At 45.9% G+C, this 22,266-nt stretch overlaps 1 protein-coding gene across 2 annotated transcripts; it reads right to left on the reverse strand.

The window, feature by feature from the left end:
• Positions 1-1,106: 1,106 nt before the first annotated feature.
• Positions 1,107-19,184, reverse strand: OCIAD2 (OCIA domain containing 2). Of its 2 annotated transcripts, XM_084759342.1 has the most exons (7): positions 18,996-19,184; positions 15,938-16,063; positions 12,693-12,789; positions 9,581-9,634; positions 6,492-6,539; positions 4,962-5,079; positions 1,107-2,454 (listed from the first exon to the last, which is right to left on the reverse strand). In XM_084759342.1, exons 1-7 carry the CDS (start codon positions 19,140-19,142, stop codon positions 2,373-2,375), a joined length of 672 nt encoding a protein of 223 aa, XP_084615468.1. In that variant the 5' UTR covers positions 19,143-19,184; the 3' UTR covers positions 1,107-2,372. The 2 variants fall into 2 exon arrangements, with proteins under 2 accessions (XP_084615468.1, XP_084615469.1); XM_084759343.1 differs by lacking the exon at positions 18,996-19,184 and having other exon boundaries at positions 9,581-9,612; positions 15,938-15,957.
• Positions 19,185-22,266: the final 3,082 nt, after the last annotated feature.

Here is a 22,266-nt window from a genome sequence, read left to right on the forward strand (position 1 = left end):
CCCGCACAATGATCAAGGCCTCCTGGGAGACCTTCCAGGATCTCCCTGTGGACTGGTTCTCACACCAAGATCTCATTAGTTAAGCACTACAAGAGTAAATTGTCCACTTAGTGAAAAGTAGACAGTCCAAACAATAAACTCAATGTGCCTGGGAACTATAAAGATGTCAACAATTAACAAAATAAAAAGTTTCTATTGCTGATAGTGACACTCCCTTTTTCCCCAGTTGCCAGGGACTGACCGGTAACATTGACTAGTTCCTGAGAGATATCTTTCTGCCTTGGAGGAAGTGATGGTGCCGAATTCTACATTGTTATCAAGAGCTGAGTGACCTTAATCACTAACTTCTACTTGTAAGAGCCAAACTGTATTCAAGAATCCGGAATAGGGCCTGGAGTGTAGGGTGTGTGTGTGTGTGTGTGTGTGTGTGTGTGTGTGTGTGTGTGTGTTTTGTGTGTTCACCACAGCCAAAACAGTAACATCCACAGGAGGGAAGAAAGAAGTTTGGTTCACCACAACTAAGTAGTCAGTGTTGGTTTAAAATTTGGGAGTCTGCCTCTGAGTAGTTTATTTTAGACATATTTATGCACAGCACAATTTGATGAAAACTTTCCTGGGGACAATCCTCTGTACACAATAAAGCACATATAAATCTCCCTGAGGAGTAAAGTACGGCAAAGAAAGAGCAGAAGTGACTACATTAAAATTCTTTGTAAAGTACAAGTGACACCATCTATAGATGGGTTCTACAGATTGGCTACATGTGACACCTTCTATAAAGATGGATTCTATAGACAAATTGCAAAAACAAAACGAAACCAAACCAAAACCTTCACATTTGGGGGTGGGGTGGGGGGTTCTGGTGTGGTCTTGGCCACACAGTGCAAAGGTCACTCAACTATCAGCCATGTCTATGCCCAGCCTTCTGGGAAGATAACAAGTTATGCATCCTGCCCTTTGAAGGAAGGACCCTGTGTGTTAAACACTCCAGGCTCCCTGGTGTTTACCTGTGCTCACACGCATGTTTGCACCTCCTACACTTGTATAGCATGAACAAAGGGCTCGACTCCCGACATAACAAAAGAAGAGAAAGCTAGCATATTGGCTCTGCCTTTTAATTTCCAGAAATAGAATTTATTGACTGTCAAACAGGATATGTCATATAAAAATCAATTCGGTCAAATCACTCCATCTCATTCATTTAATGTTCACACAAAAATAAACTTCCACATATTTTTGATGCTCAAAATGAAAAATTTCACACCAAACATTAACCTTTGATGAAATTTCCCTTTTTACTCCCACAGTTCATAGGCTTTCAGATGTACTGAGCACCGACACACACACACACACACACACACACACACACACACACCCCACACTCCATATTTAACTGGTGATACGTAGACAAAGCATTTTCCTGAGAAGCTGCAAAGATGCAAGGGCACCTTTCACATGGGATTCAGCCAAGCTGCCTAAACAAAAGGTTCCAAAAAGGAAGGACCACACTTCTCATGTAACAGCCATGGCTGGGGAAGGAGTCTAACTCACGCCATTGCATTGGCTGCCTCTGAGCTCCCGGAAATCCCAATAGCTTCTTATTTTCAGAGTTAGTTGCCTCCTCCAGTGGTCCTTCCAGGAAGCTACTCGCTAAAAGAACAGGTTAGGAAGTTGTCTTTCTGCTCTGAGACCACTAGTCAAGGTAAAAGTAGACACTGTTGAGTGCTGACCATGAGATGGACTCATGAGCCAAGCAGGTCACCTACATGATGATGGACAATTTTGCAGCTCCACCTTTGTGATGAGCCACCAAGTCAACGTTGATCACACAGGTCTCTAGGGTGACCCCTTCACAAGAAGGTTTTTCCACTGAGTTACAGATCTCAGCCCCTAGACTTTAGGATGGACTTCAAATACTGAACATAACCTTTCTTAGCTTTCTAGTTTCACATGCATGTGCTTTCTTTGGGCTATGACTTCCCAACTAACTTCCACATCAATCATTCCTGGTTTCTACCAGAGAAGCTTAGACCACTTGGGGGGGGGGGAGTTGAGGGAGTAAAAAGCAGAGTGAAGGGCTTGCGGGGAGGACTACCCAGAAGCTACTCAAAATTCTTTCAGGAAGCTCTAAGCAAGGCGGGGTGTAAGTTCAATCCTGTGCACTGTGTGATGGCTCCCGGCGTGCTCTAAAGGAAAAGAAAAATATGCCATGCTCAAGTCAAGCGAGAGCTTTCCATGGCAAACACGTCAAAGGAATGAGAGAATTACAAGGTTTCTCTTTCAGTAGGAGTATATTATCTTAAAGTACACTTGGAAGTTTAAATGTGTACAAATTCAGAGGTTTAAAAATCATTGAAAACCACAGACACGGTTTAGGAAGCGGATGGCTGTGCCCCTTCCTTCTCACTTAATCCACGCCTGGTTTTGCAGTCCTCACAGGTAAGCAGGCAGTGCCTAGAAGAGAAGCAAAAATAGATGGTGACCCATACTTTAACAATGCAAAGTGTTTGTTTGTGTGTGTGTGTGTGTGTGTGTGTGTGTGTGTGTGTGTATGTGTGGTGTATGTGTGTGTGTGTGTGTCTGTTTCTTCCATCCCCCAGCTCACTAAGCTCTCATCTTACCATCATAAACAATGATTCTACTGTTCACAAGCTTGCTTTTTTTTGCCTTTGTTTTTTTTTTTGAATTTTTTCTCCTTTATTAATTTATTCTTGTTACATTTCAATGGTTATCCCATCCCTTGTATCCTCCCATTCTTCCTTCCCTCCCATTTTCCCCTTATTTCCCCCCCATGACTGTTCCTGAGGGGGATTACCTCCCCCTGTATATGTTCATAGGGTATCAAGTCTCTTCTTGGTAACCTGCTGTCCTTCCTCTGAGTGCCACCAGGTCTCCCCCTGCATTTTTTTAAAAGATGGAATAAGAATTGTTTCTTGGGTTACAATTACCCAAAATATCATTCAATAATGATGTTTATGTTGGAACAGATGGCTGAATTTGTGCTCAGAGTCCCACAAAAGCTCAACATGACTCTTTGAACTTGATCACTGGAGGACTTTCTACCATCACAAAAAATAAATCATAAAGTATTCCAGGTGTAGTGGTGCACTCCTGTAGTCCCACAGCTTGGGAGCTGGGCTGAGAGGAGGCCTATCTGGGCAATATAGTGAGATTATCTAAAAAAAAAAATAGCAACAAATGCGCATTGCCTTCTCTTGGACTGCAATGCCATTAGGAGCCTGCTGTACTTTTACTTCATGAGAAAATCAAGTGGCCTCATGTACTGTTGCCTCTGAGGTGAGAGGTGAGCCTTTCACTCAGGGCTTAGCCACTGGTCACCATGCACAAATGCCAGCCCAGACTGCAGCTTCTGATGTCAGGAGCTAGGCAAGCAAACCAGCTACAGAATGCTGAGCTGAAAGAGCCCTGGAGACCACTTAACCCCAACCACCTCCTTCTAATACCTGACGTACAGAACAGTGTCTCGAGACTGTCTGGAAAATATAGATTTCATCATCGTTCCAAAAACCAATGTTGGGTTAATAGCAAGAAAAACTCCCAAAATGAAAAACGAAGAGGAAAGAAAGAGTGAACACACTGCCTCCTTTGCTGACAACGCTTTTCTTTGTTTTCCCTGTACACATCAGAATCCTGGGCCAACGACTCTGTGAGTTGACTCCAAAACACAGCTTTGCAAGGATGGAGCAACACTGGAGTTGTCTGTAAACACATAGCTAATGCCTTCTCCTGGCCTTGCAACTGTAAAAAGAAATGTCAGGGGTTGGAAACAAACGGGATGCTGAAGTCTCCTCTTCGTCTCAGAGAGTGTGAACAGCTCTGGAGTCTAGTGAACACTGTGGCAGGTTCAGTAGAGTGCTTCCTGACGTCCAGAAGGCCAGCAGCACATACGATAGACTGTGGTGGTGTAGACCTGCCACGCCAGCACTCAGGAGCGAGATCGAGGAGGGGACCAAGCTCAAGGGCATCCTTGGGCTACAGAGCAAGTTTGAGGCCAGCCTGGGCTACGTGAGATGCTCTCTAAAATTAAGTGACAAGTGAGTGGCCTTTAGAGGGATGTCCCCAACTTGTTCTGAGACACGACAGAAGTAATAATTGTGTGAGTATCCTGAATATGTCTTCTCCTTCCTCCCAGCACCCTGGGGAAATTATTCTGCTCTTCATTTTAGACAGATGGGAAACCTGAAGGTGAGAGTTTAAGAAAACTGGGGTAGACCTGGCTTAAAAGCCAAGTCTCCCAGAGTACACAGAACTTGCTGTAAACTCCAGTCCTACTGCTTGTGCCCTGAGAATAAATACAGGTATCAGGACAAGTAGTCAGTCAGTCAGTCAGTCTGTCAGTCAGTCAGTCAGTCTGTCTGTCTGTCTGTCTCTCTCTCTCTGTGTGTGATATTAAAGACTCTGAGGAGCTCTGTAGCAAGGAAGACTGCTTAAATGTTGAGCAACTGTGCAATGACAAAATCCACATCTGCTCACAAAGGAATTCCTCAGAGATCTGTACAAGGCCAGACTGTAGTAGGTGCTCATTAAATGCATGTTGCGTAATGGAAATGGATGATTAAGCTAAATAATAAATAAATTATTGAAGGTTTAAGGCAATAAATCAAAGGCTGAGGGTTAAAGAGTTTTTTTCTTAAGAAATAAAATTATTAATGTACTTAATATTACAGTGAGTAATGCTTCACTTCTTTTTTCCTTTTCTATCTTTTTTTTGGGGGGGGGGAGTTGTTTGTTTTTGTTTTCTGAGACAGGGTTTCCCAGTGTAGCCTCGGCTGTCTTGAAATTCACTATGCAGACCAGGCTGATGGCCTTGAGCTCACAGAGATCCACCTTCCTCGCCTCTCCAGTGCTGGGACTAAGGCTTGTGTCACCACTCCCCACGCCCCCCACTGCCTCACTTCTTGTCACCATCTTCATTACAGTCCCTCCATCATACTACAAACCTGTTATGCTCGGGACCAAAACCAGCGCCGCGGAGCTGATCTTCAAATAAATGGAATTTACTCTGGCACACTCTTATGTAGGAAGCCTTCCCAAGGCCAAATCCCAAGAGACCAGCCACTGTAAAAGCAGGTTAGCAAAGGCAGACAATTAAGAAGCTCAGAATCCTGTCCATTAACCATTGCATGCACCTTCTTAACACTGGTCCTCCTTACGTTAAAATGCGCCTCGACTAAGGGCAGGTCTGAACACTGGGGACTCTCTGAGCTCTGCTTTGAGCTGACATCAGGAGGACCAGGGCTGAGAACATACTGGGGCTGTCCCGGTTGAGGCTGCCAGGTGAGGGAGGGTGGGTCTGGGCTGTGGCTACAGGTAGCCTCTATGGCACTGAGTGGTGAAGCCTTTTGGAGTTGTTGCCCCCCTGCCCCGGCCCACGTCCCTGGCCTCAGAAAATAAGTTATAGAGAGGAGAACCTCCTGTAAAAGAAATCTCCAGCTGGCAGTGAGATTCAGTTCACAAACTGGATAATTCTTCTAGCACAAACCATCTACGTGTATCAAAAAGATGAAATCCAGAATTGGCAATAAATCTCATTTAAAATATCTCTGATTTTAAAGAGTACTCACTTTAAAAAAAAGATTTATTTATTTATTATTATGTATACAGTGTTCTGCCTGCATGTGCACCTGCGGCCAGAAGAGGGCATCAGATCACATCATAGATGGTTGTGAGCCACCATGTGGTTGCTGGGAATTGAACTCAGGACCTCTGGAAGAGCAGTCAGTGTGCTCTTAACCGCTGACCCATCTCTCCAGCCCCAGTACTCACGTTTTAATGTGCACTCTAAATGATATTTTTAAAAGACTGATCAAGCCAAGAGAACCAAAGCATAACCCTCCTAATGGATCTGCCACTCAAACAGCTCTGCTGTTGGCAGCCCTCTTATAGCTTCCATAGCTGTGTGCTTAGCCAACGGCAGACTAAAACGAGTTACTCAAGAAAAAAAGATGCGTCTATTCCAGACACACACGCGCCTTTCATGCATCGTTCCTCAAGCGTGTCATCCCACAACCACACACGCGCTGTTTGCATTGTATCACGGGCTAAAGGTAACTGGAGAGTCCTTAAAGTACACAGAAGAGTGTGAACCTTTAGAATGGAAACAGCACATGACTTGTAAGAGAGACCTGAGCCCCTGAGATTTGGGTCCCTGGGTGTCATGGGCACCGAGAGAATCTATATGTCTTGCTAGTCTTGGCTCATGCTTTAAAGAAGTCTGTGGCCTAAGTCCTAGCTGTTAACCGGAAGGTCAGAAAATATTGGGGTAACCCAGGAAAATGCAGGCCAGAGTGCTTTGTAAGAGCCAGGCCAGGCAACACACTTGGGCTGGATGTTCATATCCTTAGTTCTTGTAAACTTTGTCAAAATGAATCTGCTTCTTCATTTGTTTTACTGCTGGGACATGAACTCTGGGCCTTGGTGCTTCAGCCACCTAGGTACGTCTCCAGCCCAAATCTGCTTTTATGACTTACGTGCAACTTTAGGCAACGATCCAAATCTTGGATTAGCAGCTAAATAACCTGAAGGGTAATATAGAAATGCATTATTTCATTTAATAATTTATTTGATTTTGTAAAAAAGAAAATCAAAGCTTAAGATATAACATTTCTAAAATGTGCACGTTATTAATCTGACGAAATGGTTTTAAAAGCGTTATGAATCAATCCAGGGTTGAAGTTAACTCCCAGAAGCTGTCTTAGGAAAATGGTAAACATTGGCTTTAACATGTGGGGAACAATATGAACCCCACAATTAAAGGCTGGTTTAAATTTGTTCAAAGAGACTAGTTACCACACTCTACCTTTAAGAGTAACTCAGCTGGGTGTGGTGGCGCACGCCTGTAATCCCAGCACTCAGGAGGCAGAGGCAGGTGGCTCACTCTGAGTTCCAGGCCAGCCTGGTCTACAAAGCAAGTCCAGGACAGCCAAGGCTACACAGAGAGACCCTGTCTTGAAAAAACAAAACAAAACAACAACAAAAAAACCTACAAAAAACAAAAGAATAACTCAAATGAGAGGTTCACATATATACCTCACAATTTAATTCATATCTATCTATCTATCTATCTATCTATCTATCTATCTATGTATCTATGTATTCATTTATTTAAGACAAGGCCTCTCTATCTATCCCTCACTGTCCTGGAATTTGCTATGTAGACCAAGCTGGCCTTGAACTCCTAGATCTACATATTTCTGCTCCTGAGTGGTATGGGATTGAAGGCGGGTGTTACCATACCTATCCCATCACGATTTTTAAATGAAAACATTGCACTTTGTGCCAGGCACTAGGCAGAATAGTGGGCTTTTAAAAATATGTCCACACCATAATCTTTGGCAACTCTAGGCATGGTATACTACAGAAAGGGAAATTAAGGCATAAAATAGAATTGAGTGGCCTAGTCAGATAACCTTAAAATAGGCAGACGGTTCTGAATGGGCCAGGTGGATTAAACATAATCCTGACGGTTGCTGATTTGGGTCCCTGGGGTCCTGGAGCCCATCTCTCAGGATACTGAGTGAAAATGGTGCATCTCGCTAGTCTTTGTTCATGCTGATATGGGAGAGATCAGAGGTGGGAAAGTTTGACTCGGCATAGCTGGCTTTAGAGACGTAGGAAGAGGCCACCAGCCAAGGAGTGTAGGTGGCCTCTAGAAGCTGGAGAGTGGAAAGAAGATGAACTTCCAGGGTAGACACACCTGTACCCGTATCCCGAGTTTAGCCCAGCCACACCCATTCTGACTTTGGCCTCTGGATAATAAATGTATGTGATATCTATCTATCTATCTATCTATCTATCTATCTATCTATATCTATAATTTATTTGCATTGGTGTTTTGTCTGCATGTATGTCTGTGAGAGGGGGTTGCATCGTCTGGAACTAGAGTTGCAGTTACAGAGAGTTAACCACTGAGCCATCTCTCCAGCCCCACGTAGGCAATCTTTTTTTTTTGTTTGTTTTTTGAGACAGGGTTTCTCTGTGTAGACTTGATTGTTCTGGACTCACTTTGTAGACCAGGCTGGCCTCTAACTCACAGTGGCCCACCTGTCTCTGCCTCCTTAGTGCTGGGATTAAAGGCGTGTGCCACCACCGCTCAGCTCACGTATGTGATCTTAAGCGGTTGAGCTCACAGTGACTTATTTTAGCCGCTGTTGAAAGCTAACATACAACACTGACTAGCACAGATGCAAGAGGCTGAATAGATTTCGGGCAGGTGGATATTTATAGGATCTCACTTCACAGAATCTTACCATATTTCTGCATCAAAGTTAATTCAATAAAACTCTTGGTATTAATTGGTGAATTCATTTCTACAAAAAGCCTGTCTTCAAGTTATGAAAATAAAACCATATTACTATGAGACCTTTATGGATAAGGATAATAGCAACCAAAGTAGAATATTCTAGACATGTGACACTGATCTTCAAGAAAAAAAAAAAAAGAAAGAAGAAGAAACAGTATATTTCTTTCCCCTTGTGCTTGTAGACATTGGGTTGTTTTGTTTTGTTTTGTTTTGTTTAACCTTTCTTCAATGACATCTCTCTTACGTCCCCCCTCCCCCAGACATTTTAAAAATCATGGCAATTAGTGGCTTTTGATAAGATGGGCTTACACAGGGCCAGTTGCCCTGACTTCTCTAAGAGACAGGCACTGTTCGAGTGCCCTATGTCTGCCATACGAAATAGCCACCAATTCAGTGGCTTAAGATAATGTGAATTCACTATCTCTGAGTTCTTGAGGTCAAAGGTCAAAGCCAAGGTGGTAACTGTGTCCTTTAAATGAGCTGCCTTCTTTTCTAAAGACGCTAGCCCCCATACTCCTCAGCTCAGCGGTTTGAGTGTGCAATGACCATCCCCCGCCCCCAGTTTCGTGTGTTTGAACATGTGGTCTGCATCTGGGGTGCTGTTTCAGAAGGCAGTGGAGGTGGAGCCTCACTGAAGGAAACAGTCGGTGGGGATGGTGCTGAGGATTCATAGCCTGGCTTCTTCCCACCTCCTGCTGCCTGATTATAGTTACCATGTGACCACCTGCCTCATGTTCCTGCCTCACCCTTTCCCCACTGTGGCAGACTATATCCTTTGTTGCTATGGCAACAGGAACAGCTACATCCATGGCCCTTTCCTGGGTCTTCAAAGCCCATTATGTTGAGTCTAAACCTCACACTGCCATCTCTCTAATATGCCTCCTGGTCCCCTTCTCCATTTAAAGTCCCTCTTTAGATGAAAAATAAATCAATGATAATATCTATTTTAAAGTCCATTAACAACCTCAATGCCACTGGTAACTTGAATTTCCCTTTATCAAGTAATCAAATACATTCCGTCTTTCCAAAGGCAAGGAACTCTTGCAGAGCTAGAAAGTTTAGTTAAAAGCAGACAAAGGCCTTCCCAAAGCAAAATCTTCAGTCAAAAAGATAAACGTCAAAAGGTTGCAAGGAAGGCCACAAAAACCAAAACCAAAGCCAAAACCAACCAACCAAAACCAAAACAAACAAACAAAAAAACAAAAACAAAATCACAGGCTCTCTGAAGTTAAGGAGTTAGTAAATACTGACTCTTACCTTGGTGAACAAGTCCCTGGGTGACAAGCATGCTTATAAGAGAAAAAGGCAGAGCTGTAAAACAAACAAACAAACGAATGCCCCTCAATATTAGTATCTTAACACATGGTTCCTCGGGCAGGCAAGACTGCTCAACGGGTACAAAGGCATCTCCATGCATGGCAACCTGAGCCCTTGTGACCACAGTGCATGCGCATGCATGCGTGCACATCCTCCCCAAATACAATTTAAAAAGACAAACAACTCAGCCCCCTCTCCTAGGAATTAGAGATAATTATTCTAAACTTTTTATCTTACTGAATTTGGCAGTGAGTTTTATTCACCTTTCTTTCTTTTTTTGAGACACTGTGTAATCCTGGCTGTCCTGGAACTCACTCTGTAGCCCAGGCTGGGTTTGAACTCACAGATACGCACCTGCGTCCGCCTCCAGAGTTCTGGGATTAAAGGTGTGCACTATTACATCCAGCTTTATTCACTTTGTATGTTACTATTCAATATATATATATATATATATATATATATATATATATATATATATATATATATTTTATCAAACTACATGAAGGATTTTCTTGGGATTCATCCCAGTGGCTCAGCCTGATGCCCAGCATTAATATAAACCAACACCCACATTCAATTTGATCCCTGACATCCATGCTCACTGAACACTCTACACTCAGACGACTCCAACAGCTCTACATCCAATCTTAGTGTGTGAGCTTAGCTATAAATTTGGGATATATATATATATATATACATATATATATATATGTATATATATATATATGTATATATATATATATACATATATATATATACATATATATATATATATGTATATATATATATATACTTTTGGTTTTTTGTTTTTCAAGATAAGGTTTCTCAGTGTAGCCCTGGCTGTCCTAGAACTCACTCTATAGACCAGGCTGGCCTAGAACTCAGAGGTCCACTGGGCTCTGTCTTCCAAGTGCTAGAATCAAAGGCATCACCACCACCTGGCTATATTTTGATATTTTCTTTTTTAAATCAATTAATTAGTTTATTCACTTTATATCCCAATTATCGCTCCCTCTCCCCTCTCCTCCCAGTCCCATCATCCCTCCCTCTTCCTCCCATCCTCCCTTCCCGTCTCCTCAGAAAAGAGGATATTTTAAATCCTACATAAATTTAGAAAAGCAAACCATGAACTTCTGTAGAGCTTTCTCTTAGATTCATTAATTACAGATTTATCTCTGGGTACATCCCTATGTTGTGTTTTGCATCACTCGTTATTTTTTTTTCCCCCTGAGGCATTTGAGATTTGCAAACGCCACCACTCTTTATAACTGAAGGTTTTAAACAGGTAGCTTCTACACTTAAGTTAATGCCTCCAGAACAAACCACAATGCCACTAGCATAGTCAAGAAATTTCTGTTTGATTACTCAGGCTCAAGAGGGATGATTGTCACTGAAACACAACCTATGTTCAAATCTCTCCAACTAGTCCAAAAATGTCCTTCCTAGCTGCAGGCCTTTTTCCAGTGTGAAAGATCAAGGATTCTGCATTGTGTTGACTGTCCAGTTGGTTTCAATGTCGGGCAGTTTCCTGTTGTTTCTGTTTTGATTTTTGTCCTTCATAACATTTTGCCCCCCGGTTGGATGTCTGCCTGAAGAGGCACATGGGAGGACAGAAACAGGCTCGCTCCTGCTAAACACATGCAGTGTTTAGTCAAGGCTGTCTGACATAAAGGGTTTCCAGCTCTCCCGTGATGTGTCACATGGCCTCCTCAGAAAGCAAAGAGCTGCGATAAGCAGTTAGCCCTTCCTAGCAACCGAGGCGAGTCCGATAGCAGCCACTTTTCCCATCACAAGGAACCAGATGGCGCGCTAATGGGTCACGCTGAAGTGTGAACCTACCAGGTCAGTTAAGCTACTGGCTCAGGGGTTATCAGAAAAGACCTAGGATTCTAGAAAAACAATCAATAATCATAGTGACGTGTAATGAAAGCCAACTTCTAAAGTGGTCGTGACAGACTCCGGATGGTTTATGACATCAAGAAGAATCCTGGCCGGGCGGTGGTGGCACATGCCTTTAATCCCAGCACTTGGGAGGCAGAGGCAGGTGGAGCATGGTGAGTTCAAGGCCAGCCTGGTCTACAAAGCTAGTCCAGGACAGCGAAGGCTACACAGAGAAACCCTGTCTCAGAAAAAAAAAAGAAAAAAAAAAGAATTCTGTGAAGTCTCGGTCAGGCCTCTGTCAGAACCATACACAGCACTGGTATGAATACCTAGGTCCCGTAAGGCCCCATCCAAATGTCAAATTATCAAAAAAAATTTTAAACCAAAAAAGGGATTTTAATACAGTGTCAATTCACAGCCTTGTCTTATGCAAGGCGATCCTGGGATGAGGGAGCAACTCAGCAGAAAACAGTAATGCAGAGAGGGGCGTGTTGATGGGATGCTGCCAGGCCCAGCCCAATCAGCAAGCATTTCTGAGGTGTTCCCTATGTGTGGGCTGTGCACTGAGGTCCAGATGAGCCTGACGAAGCTCTACTCTGTGGAAGTAAGCCATGTTACATAATGTCTTCAGCCTGTGTTCTCGCTTCCGTGAAGGGAAGAGCCACATATACATCTGTTTTTACTGGGTGAGGTAAGGTGCTTGCATATCTCTTCTGCCTGAAGAGCAGGGCATGCACTCAAACTCTAAACACCCATAAATTCCCAAGTCCTCTGGGGACTCATGCAAAATTCCTTCTCAAAATCCATTGGTCCTCATGATTCTGTTCTAGCAGGACACGGAGGCTTTCTATTGTTGCACCATTAATTATTAAATCATGAATTATTAATAAGTTTATCATCTAATACATTACTAAATTGAACAGTATACTATTAAATTATTGATTATTCAAGTATTAATTAAGACCCAGAGGGGCTGGAGAGATGGCTCAGAGGTTAAGGGCACTGACTGCTCTTCCAGAGGTCCTGAGTTCAATTCCCAGCAACCACATGGTGGCTCACAGCCATCCATAATGTGATCTGTTCACCTCTTCTGGCCTGCATGGAGGCAGAGCATTGTATGCATCATAGTAAATAAATAAATCTTAAAAAAATACCCAGAGGGTGAGAGTACCTCGCTTCCAGAAGCTTTCTTCTTGACACTCTCGCATAATCTTGGCGATCTCTCCTCTGTGGATGTGCAGTTTAGATTTTGGGCAAAACAACAGGCTCTGTAGAGAAAGACATCCATCATGGGTTAACTGAGCACAAGCATGCGGGAGGCTGAGGGAGGAGGGTCCTGAGTTCAAGGCTAGCCTGGGCCAGATAGTGAGATCCTATCTCAACGTCAAGCTAATAGACGAAAGCTAGACAGTACCAAGCCCACGCCATGAGGAAAACCTCCATCGTATTTCCTCTCCTGTTCTTGGCTGGCTGCCAGCACAGACCAGGGGCCACTTGCTACTGCTTTCCAGCTGGCTGTGCTGCATAGACTCAGACAAGGTGGAATGTCTGCGGTTCAGAGACCAGGGTGTGCAGCATGGCTCTCCCAGGCTGGCTGCTGCGGGCGCCAGGCTCTTGCTCTCGTCCATGGCTCACCATTATCACAATGCTGGCTTGTTCCTCGGCCTATGGGGTCTTAAGCTTCAGCTCAGTGCTGCATCTGTGGTGAAGACAGATGTGTTGATCTTGCCACTGCTGTTTTTCTTTCTTTGCCTGTGGCTATTAAGGCGGATGCTGGTCACCATTTGGTGGTCCAGGCACACACGCACAAGGATGCACCGAGAGGCCAGAAGGACCCTGTGGCGCCTAGGCTTCTATAACAGCGCAAGCTGGTGCCTCTCTTTCATTTCTCTGTACACCCTTTCAGCACAGTGGAGGAAAGCAGACGTCAGTATGACTCACAGCCATCAGAAGCCATGGCCATGCACTGATGGGGCAGGCAACAGCTCATATGTCTAAACTTTGGATCCTCAGAGCAAGCACTCCTCCCCATTCCCAGAGTAAACACAGATGGTCCTGCTGTAGTGGTTCGTGTGTGTGTGTGTGTGTGTGTGTGTGTGTGTGTGTGTGTGTGTGTAAGTATACATGTTCATATATGTATAGATGTTGCAGCCAGAGGTTGACAGTAGGTGTGTATCTCTTTTCACATTTTTGTTGTTGTTTGTTGTTTGGTGTGTGTGTTGTCTTGTTTTGTTTCATTTTTTTAAAAACAGCATCTCTTATTAAACCCGGAGCTCTCTGATTTGGCTAAGCTGGTTGGCAAGCAAGCCCCTGGGACCCCCCACCTCTGTCTCTGTAGCACTGGGATCACAGGTGTGTGCTGCACCTGGACTTTTACGTAGGTGTTGAGGGTGCAAACTCGGGCCCTCATGTGTGTGCAGCAGGCATTTCACCAACTCCCTGAGTGTTTTGCCATCCCCTTAGCCCAGTGGTTCAGATTTTAAAAAATTTTTTACTTTAGTATGTTGTGCTAGCTAGTTTTATGTCAACTTGACACAAGCCAAAGCCATCCGAGAGTAGGAGACCTCAATTAAGAAAGTGCTGACTGATGGGGAAGGACCCACCCAGCACATGGTGGTGGTCTTTGGTTTTAAAAGAAAACAGACTGAACAAGGCATGCTGAGCAAGCCAGTAAGCAGCACCCCTCCATGGCCTCTGCATCAGCTCCTGCCTCCAGGTTCCTGCCCTGCTTGAGTTCCTGTCCCGACTTCCTTTCATGATGAACTGTGATGTGGAACTGTGAGCTGGATAAACCCTTTCCTCCCCGGCTTGCTTTTGGTCAGAAACCCTAACTAAGACACATGTTCTGAAAGTGATACTCGCCCAGTAGGAACTACCAAACACTTTGAAGTTTAAACCTGTCCTAGCCTGTCGTGATGCTGAGCAGCAGCATGGAGGCCCAGCTTCAAGTCAGCCATGAGATCACAAGGAGTATCCTCAACATAGCAGTGGACCATAGCGCTAAACTAGGGTTCCCAGTCGCATTTTAAACAGACAACAGTTTCAACTCACAGTGGGTTTATTGAGGCAAAATTCCATTACAAATCAAACCGTATCTGTATTTGTTTCTTGTCTTGTCAGTAGCTACAGCAGAAATACGGAAAACCTCCCAACATGTACAACACGTTCAGATCTGACCACCATAATTTCTGCGGCTCCAGCATTCAAGATTAGAAAGTAACCTCTGGGTGGATCTTAGGAGATCTTTTTCAGTAGTGCCATAAATGTTTTATGGCTCTCTACTTCACAGAGGCTGCTCAGGTGTCCAAAGGCACCCTTCTGTGACCTGTCGCCATCGGTCTGTTTGTTTCTCCCGTGCTTTGTTGCTTAAATGCTCTCTCCTCCTGATAGCATGTTTAGCTTGAAAAGTGGACTCCAGAGAACATGAACTCCAGTTAGCCCACCAAACACCGGCTCTCCTTGTCATCCACAAGGTCCTGAGCCACAACACTCATTCCTAACAAGCTAGCATGTGTGCACTCAATATGACGGCTAATTCATAACTACGAACAGTGCTATGCTGAAAGCAGCTTGCAGCAGCATATGCTCAGGATAATAAGCCTGGGACTGTGCCGTTCTGTCAGAGACAAGGCGTAGCTTTGCTCTCCCTCAGAACACCTGCTCAGCCACTGCTTCGGTGAGCGAGTTAAGCTCGATTCTCAGAGCAAAGAAAGGAGTTCGCAAACAAAAGTGTAACAGGCTTTTCAAGACAGCCCGACACATTTTCCTTCCTCACGCCTTCTTCCCCGAGTCCATCTGACAAAGGGCTGGGCTGATAAAAAGTGTTCAAAGCTGGGCAATGTCTTGGTTGGTATAAAGTGCCTGCCATACAAGCATGAGGAAGAGAGTTCGAATCCCCAGAACCACTTGAAAAGCTGCGTGTGGTGGCATGGGTCTGTCTGCAAGGGCACCTGTGACTTATTGGCCAGCTAGTCTGGCTGACTGAGCTCCAGGGTCAGTGAGAGAGCCTGCCTCAAAACACAGAGCGGAGTGCTGGTGAGACAGCCCGGCAGGCCACGGCCCTGGGGACCAAGCTGGGTGACCCGAGTGTAATCCACTGAACTCACGTGGGAAAAGGAGAGAACTGACTCATTCAAGGTGTCCCCTGACCTCCCCACACTTGCCATGGCAAGTGTGGGGGCGGTACACGATAAATTAAATAAATAAATAAGCAAACAAATAGTAAAGGCATAAAATTTTAAAATGATATAGACTAAGGAAGATGGCTCCATGTACAGGGGTATCCATATACACCTGCACACACACCACACGCACGCACATGCACACGCACACGCACACACATACAGTCAGATGATTCCAAGGACAGGATCTAGTGACAGCCTTCCTCAGATGGCAGACTCTCAAGCTAAACCATACCTGCTTGCTCAACGGTGGCAAGTGGGGACTTTTCTCCTGGTTTCCATGAGTGGACACTGAGGCCATGATGACGTAGTCCTTTCTTTGATTCCTGGTGAGTGCTTTGACTTCTCCTTGGTCGGATGACTAAGGAAAGTAGAAGAGACGCATTGTACCAGGTCTGGCTATTTATATTCCAGGCTTCATGTCACCCCTGCTGTCAACGGCACTAACAGAACACTATCTATTTTCATTTTGTTATTAGCTTTAACCTGCGGCCATCTATAAACTTAAATTTTAAAACAGTCATTTTGGGGATACAGTGGAGGATGCATTGTGACATGTACACATGGAGGTCTGAGGGCAACTTGTAAGAGTCAGTTCTCTCCTGTCATGTGGACCCCAGGAATCAAACTTAAATGGTCAGGCTTGGTGGCAAGAGTCTTTACCCACTGGGTTGTTTTTACCATCTCTACCATCTCAGTTTCTTTCTTTCTTTCTTTTTTTTTTTTATAAAAACAAGATTTAAAATGTTTAATTGTGTGAGTATTGGTGTTGATGGAGGCCAAAGGAGTCAAATTCCCCGGGAGCTGGAGCTGTGTACACGCAGCTGTAAGCCACCTAGTGTGGGTGCTGGGAATTGAACTTAGGTCCTCTATAAGAGCAGTACGTGCTGTCCCTCCAGCCCCTACGATCTCAATTTCTAACGACTCCCCAATACACACCTACACATACCCCCATAAACACATGCATGTACACTCACACATGGTGACAGGTCTGATTTAAGAGCGGAGTGAGATGGCACACTGTGCACATCTTTTACTGCCTATAAATTGTGCCTGTAAAACGTCTCAAAGTGTTATTAAAAGTTAATAACTATTTAAATGTTTGTTGACTGTCTATGCTATGCCAAGAACGAGGCTACAAAGGCCAGAATAAATTCACTTTATGAGGAGCCCAGATTAAAGGGGGTCACTGGTAGGTCAATAGTTATTCACTAGGAGAAGGTCCAAGACAAGACGGGATGCTAAGGAAAGAGAGTAATAAAGGTCTGCCCTCCTCATCAGGTATGCAGACCCCAAGGACACTGTGAGGCTGAGCTTTTGAGAGCATAAGGGTGGGGTTGGGGAGTCCCAGGGCAGAACAGCTAGTTTAACACAGTGATTAAATTAGCTAGGTAAGAAACCAAAGACCCAAATTGAGACTTCACCAGGAAGGGTGGAGATGAAAAATTGGGTTATAAAGATTGGATTTAGGTGCTGGGGGAGGATGGGCGGGGTGCAGACCCTGGAATTAGCCAGTGAAGACTAAAATACCTGAGGACCTGGGCCTGGAATTTCAGATTAGGGGGGAGCTGGAGCGATGAATTTGAAAACTGCCGTCCTAGAGAGGACTGTTAAATAAACAAGGAACACCTTCCTCTACAGAGAGTACTGGAAAATGTGAACTTTGAACCCAAAGGAGCATTGATGAGCAAATAAAAGGACCATAGGTCAGGGAAACGACTGTGAGGGAAGGGCTGAAGCAGCCACCAGGGAATTGCTGGTCAGCTGTGTCCAGGTGGCCTGAGGCTGGCAAGGATGGGCATGCTCCAGGTGGACCTTAGCGCTGAGCCCCATTGCCTTTGCGACTAAATAGACAGTTCATACAGGATCTCTTTTCCTGCGTCAGTGACTCAATGCCAAGAACTAGAAGTCCAGGGCCCTTCACTGAACACTGCATCTTGGGTGCCTGGTGTTGTGTGGAGTAACAAGATGCCCTGGGGTGGTACATACTAAAGATGGTTATAACAGCCTGACTGTGTGCCCTCCCCCCTTGAGATAGTCTCACTATGTCGCCCGGGTTGTCCGCTAACTCTCTATGCAGGCTAGGCTGGCCTCAAACTCACAGAGATCTGTCAGCTTCTGCCACCCGAGTGCTGTGTGAAAAGTGTCTGGTACAGCCAGGCGGTGGTGGCGCACGCCTTTAATGCCAGCACCCGGGAGGCAGAGGCAGGTGGATCACTGTGAGTTCGAGGTCAGCCTGGTCTACAAAGTTAGTCCAGGACAGTCAAGGCTACACAGAGAAAACCTATTTTGAAAAACAAACAAACAAAACAAACAAACCAACAAAAAAAGTGTCTGGAACAATCTCCTGCAACAGGACAGTCTTAATTCTGACTTCCCTTGCCACTCGTGGCCATTGGAACAAGGGACACCAAGTGTCTGGGCCTCGGCTTTGTCGCCTGTTAGTTGAGCAGGAATGAAGGATGAAAGCAGGGACCAGGGCACAGTGGGGGTGTGAGCAGTAGGGGGGCAGCTGTCAGAGCAGCCATGGATTGTTTTTTTTAAAGAAAGACTCTAGGAAATCTTTGCCACCTACAGCCAAATTACTTTTTTCCCTTACAGTCAGATCCAGGGCCATCCCAAGAATCAGAAAACAAGCAAACACACACACCTCAGTGTTGGTAGGCTGGGCCTTCCAGAACCCAGTTGTGCTCTTGGGCAAGCCTTGCCTTCTGGGTGCAGCTATACACACACACACACACACACACACACACACACACACACACACACACACACACACACACGGGGCTGGGGGGGGAGGGGCGGGGACTAAGGGTGCAACAGCAGCATGACCCAGCCTGAGGCGGGGGAGGGGAGGTTGACCCAGAATCAGCTAGCTGGATTCCACGGCTAGGCCCGTCTAAGAAGGCTGCCTGCAGAACTCCTAGCCAGCACCCCAGCTTGGGGTGGTAGGAACTGGTGGCACCTGAAGAGGAAGCCCGCAGGGAAGAATTAGAGACTGGCCACCGTGGAGCGGAGCGGAGCGGCACAGCTAGTGAAAGGCCTGCCTGCTGTCTGCCCAAGTCCCCAAGACCCGGGAAGGAAAACCAGCAGAAAAAGACACTGACCCAGGCCACCTCTCCCGCCGTCGCTACCCCCCCCCCCCGTGTGCTCACCTGTGCGGGGCAGGTGGGTGCTCCCCCCCACCCCTTGCACACCCGGCGACTGCAGACCCCCACCCCACCCCTACCGCCGCCGCGGCCACGCGCACAACCCCAACCTGAGCCCCGGGTCCCCTCTCCTCTCCTCCTCACCTTTCTGCGCGATCTTTCCTTTCTTCCCTCCTTCCTCCTCCTTCCTGCTCTCGCTCCGCCCCGCACTTCTGCGTGTCGCTGGCTGCAGCCCGCCCCCACTTGCAGTCTCTTTCTCAGTTGGTGACACTGGAAGGAAGAATCCAGCATTTTCTAGAAACCCCCACTTCCCAGTCCCTTCCTGACACCTGGCGGGTCCACTTCATTGTCTTTCACGTGACGCAGTCCTCCTGACAAAACCAGCATGACTGTTGTTTCTCTGAACCCCCTCCCGTAGCCAGACTTAAGCATTCTCTTTGGAGCAATGCTGTTGACAGCTGGCTAGGGTCCCCGTCCCAGGGAGTGAGCTGCACCTTGGTTCATAGCCTTCCCTTGCCAAGCTTTCTCCTTCCCAATCGCTGACCTGTGAGGGGAAGGTACTGAAGTGTGTGTGTGTGTGTGTGTGTGTGTGTATCTTAGAATGTGTGAGTATAAACGTATGCCTATATATGTGAGTGTATGTATGTGAGCATATATATGTGAGCATGTACGAATATGTATGTGTATGATGTGTGTCTTTGTGATTGTGTGTGACTGAGCGTATGTGTATATGTACGTGTGTCAGTACATGTGATGGTGTGTGGGACCAAGAGAGTGTGTGAGTGTGTGTATGTATGTGGTGGTGGTATATGAATGTATAAATGTGTGGGTGTCTGTGTAAATGTGTGTGTGTGTGTGTGTGTGTGTGTGTGTGTGTGTGTGTTCCTTGAAAGAAGCTGTGTGTATGCAGAGACTGATTAAAATTGTGGTGCTGTGAAGAGATTTGAGTACTGTAGGTCCAGAGGCTAATTAGCTAATCAAGCTTTAGCGCCCAGACAACCATTTCTTACCTATCTCTCTGTCAAAAATAACACTCCATGACTAACATATGCATGGCAGCCGGGCAGTGGTGGTGCATGCTTTAAGGCCCAAGACTTGGGAGGCAGAGGGAGTTGAATGTCTAAGTTCAAGGCCAGCCTAGTCTACAGAATGAGTTCTAGGACAGCCAAGGCTACACAGAGAAACCTTGTTTCAGAACAAACAAACAAACAAACAAAAACCCCCCAAAACATTTGCCTGTCTGCTCCCCACAGAGGTCAGACAGAGGAGGACATCAGATTCCCTGGAATTGGACTAACAGATGCCTGTGAGGGGCGAACCTAACTTACATCCTCTGCAAGAGCAGCAGGTGCTTGTGACTGCCCAGGATCTCTCCAGCCCCTGCCCTGCCTTACCTACCTGTGTTTCCTGGCTTCCAGAGTGGCGCAAAAAAGACCCTCTTCCCTTTCACACTCAGGAAAGAGCTATTTCTTCTTCCAACACTTGTCGTGGTCATAATCCACTGAGAAAATGTACAAGGGAGAGAGCATTGTCTGCACTTGCTTTTAGTTGACTTAAAAAAGAAAAGAAAACCAGGCTGGAGAGATGGCTCCGAGGCTAAGAGCACTGCCTGCTCTTCCAAAGGTCCTGAGTTCAATTCCCAGCAACCACATGATGGCTCACAACCATCTACAATGAGATCTGGTGCCCTCTTCTGGCCTGTAGGCGTTACATTCAGGTAAAACACTGTATACATAATAAATAAATACATCTTAAATCACCATTTCGGAAAGTCATGTTGCTGACCCTGGCCTTCTGGATCAGGTTTCTGCTTAACTCTCCACGCAGATGTATTAATCATTTAAGGATTGTTTCTCTGAAATTGGCTATAGAAGATTGATTATGCCTGCCCCACCCTGCGGGGCTGGAGAGATGGCTCAGTGGTTAAGAACACATGTTGCTCTTCCAGAGGACTGGAGTTGGGCTTGAAACAGCCTGCAACTCCACTCCAGGGGCCATGACTCCTTCCTCTGGTCTGTGGGCAGATGGGAGCACTCGCACACATACACACGAATAAAATAAATGTTTTGGTTTACTTTTAAAGACACTGTTATCATCCCCACCTCCCCACGACCAATGGCTTCTCTCTCCCTGCAGTGTTCCATTTTTCCTTGACCCAGTTTTACTCTCAGATTAAAGGGGATATAGGCCTGCTAATTTTATACTCATTACCAGAAGGCAGACGTAAGCCTCTGCAGTACTGTAGCCTTCAGGGCTGAGCTTTTCTAAGTGCTCCTGTGATGTAGACACGCTGCCTCCCTTTCACGCCACACAAACCCTAAGTGGCATTTACCCTCCACTGCCTTGCCGCAGCGAGTGTAGAAGTGTGCGTGCCTTGTTTACGCCTCCACTTCCCACCAGAATGTCCCAGTACATTTCTCTAAATAGCTAGACATTACCCTAAGTAATGCGTGCAGCGAGAGCTCCTCAAACGGTACTTGTTTGGTTACTCTGGTGCATCTATGTCCGAGCATGTTCGGAGTGACAAGACAGGAGAGGCCCTTAGCAGCCAGGTGCTGTGGCACATGCCTGTAATCCCAGCACTCGGGGAGGCAGAGGCAGAGGGATCTCTGTGAGTTCAAGGCCAGTCTGAGTCCAGGACAGTCAAGACTACATAGAGAAACTCTGTCTCAAAAATGGAGCGACCTTTAACAAAGAATTAGAATAAAACTCCATTCCTGACATGAGGAATGGAGTCCGGGTCTGTCTTTAGCATCATGCAGGGCCCGAGGATCACGGGTACAGGAAACACAAGCAACACGAGGAAGGTCATGTCTGAAGAGTGACGGTGATAAGATCCGAACTGCATTTGGTTCTTAATCCGTATGGTGTACGTTGTGTCCACAGACCACGGCAGCCTTGGGAGCCTGAGACAGGCTGGTACTCAGTGAAAGGTATGTATAGAGATCTCAGCAGCAAAGGGTGGGCAGGAACCTAGCCCAGGAGCTTGGGAGGGCAGCAGATGCTTACACAGGCCCTACTACGGACACAGATAACAGCAAATGCAGAAGGGGACCAGAGAGAGAGAGAGAGATAGAAGTGCTTGCCCCAGGCCTTACTAGCTGAGTTGGTCCCTGGAAACCGCACAGCGGAAGGAGAAAACTGATTCCTGCAAGTCATCCCCTGATCTCTATGTCTGCATCACGGCATGCAAGCCTCTCCTTCAATAAATAAATGTTTTTAAAAAAAGAAGTTTAACGGCATTAGTGAGAATGTACCAGGGCTCCCTGAATCACCTCTTTTCTCTCTGTAAGGGGAAGGGTGGTCTAGCCGGTTCCTGCTGAGGTAGTTCTGAGGTGTGCTTGCAAGGCATGCTGGGTATGTTAGAAGTGGCAGAGGCAGCCTTCATCCTGCCATGGCTTTCCCTGTCCCAGCT

This window comes from Acomys minous, assembly GCF_964271855.1.
Source record: "Acomys minous genome assembly, chromosome: 15".
Classification (NCBI taxonomy): domain Eukaryota; kingdom Metazoa; phylum Chordata; class Mammalia; order Rodentia; family Muridae; genus Acomys; species Acomys minous.

Bases quoted from the DNA above. Each gene is read 5' to 3' on its own strand.
- OCIAD2 (XM_084759342.1), bottom strand. From the start codon at position 19,142: ATGCTGGATTCTTCCTTCCAGTGTCACCAACTGAGAAAGAGACTGCAA. The intron at 16,064-18,995 runs GTGAGGAGGAGA...TACTTTCCTTAG, and splicing joins AGGAAAGATCGCGCAGAAAG to TCATCCGACCAAGGAGAAGT. The intron at 12,790-15,937 runs GTATGGTTTAGC...CTTTCTCTACAG, and splicing joins TGCCACCGTTGAGCAAGCAG to AGCCTGTTGTTTTGCCCAAA.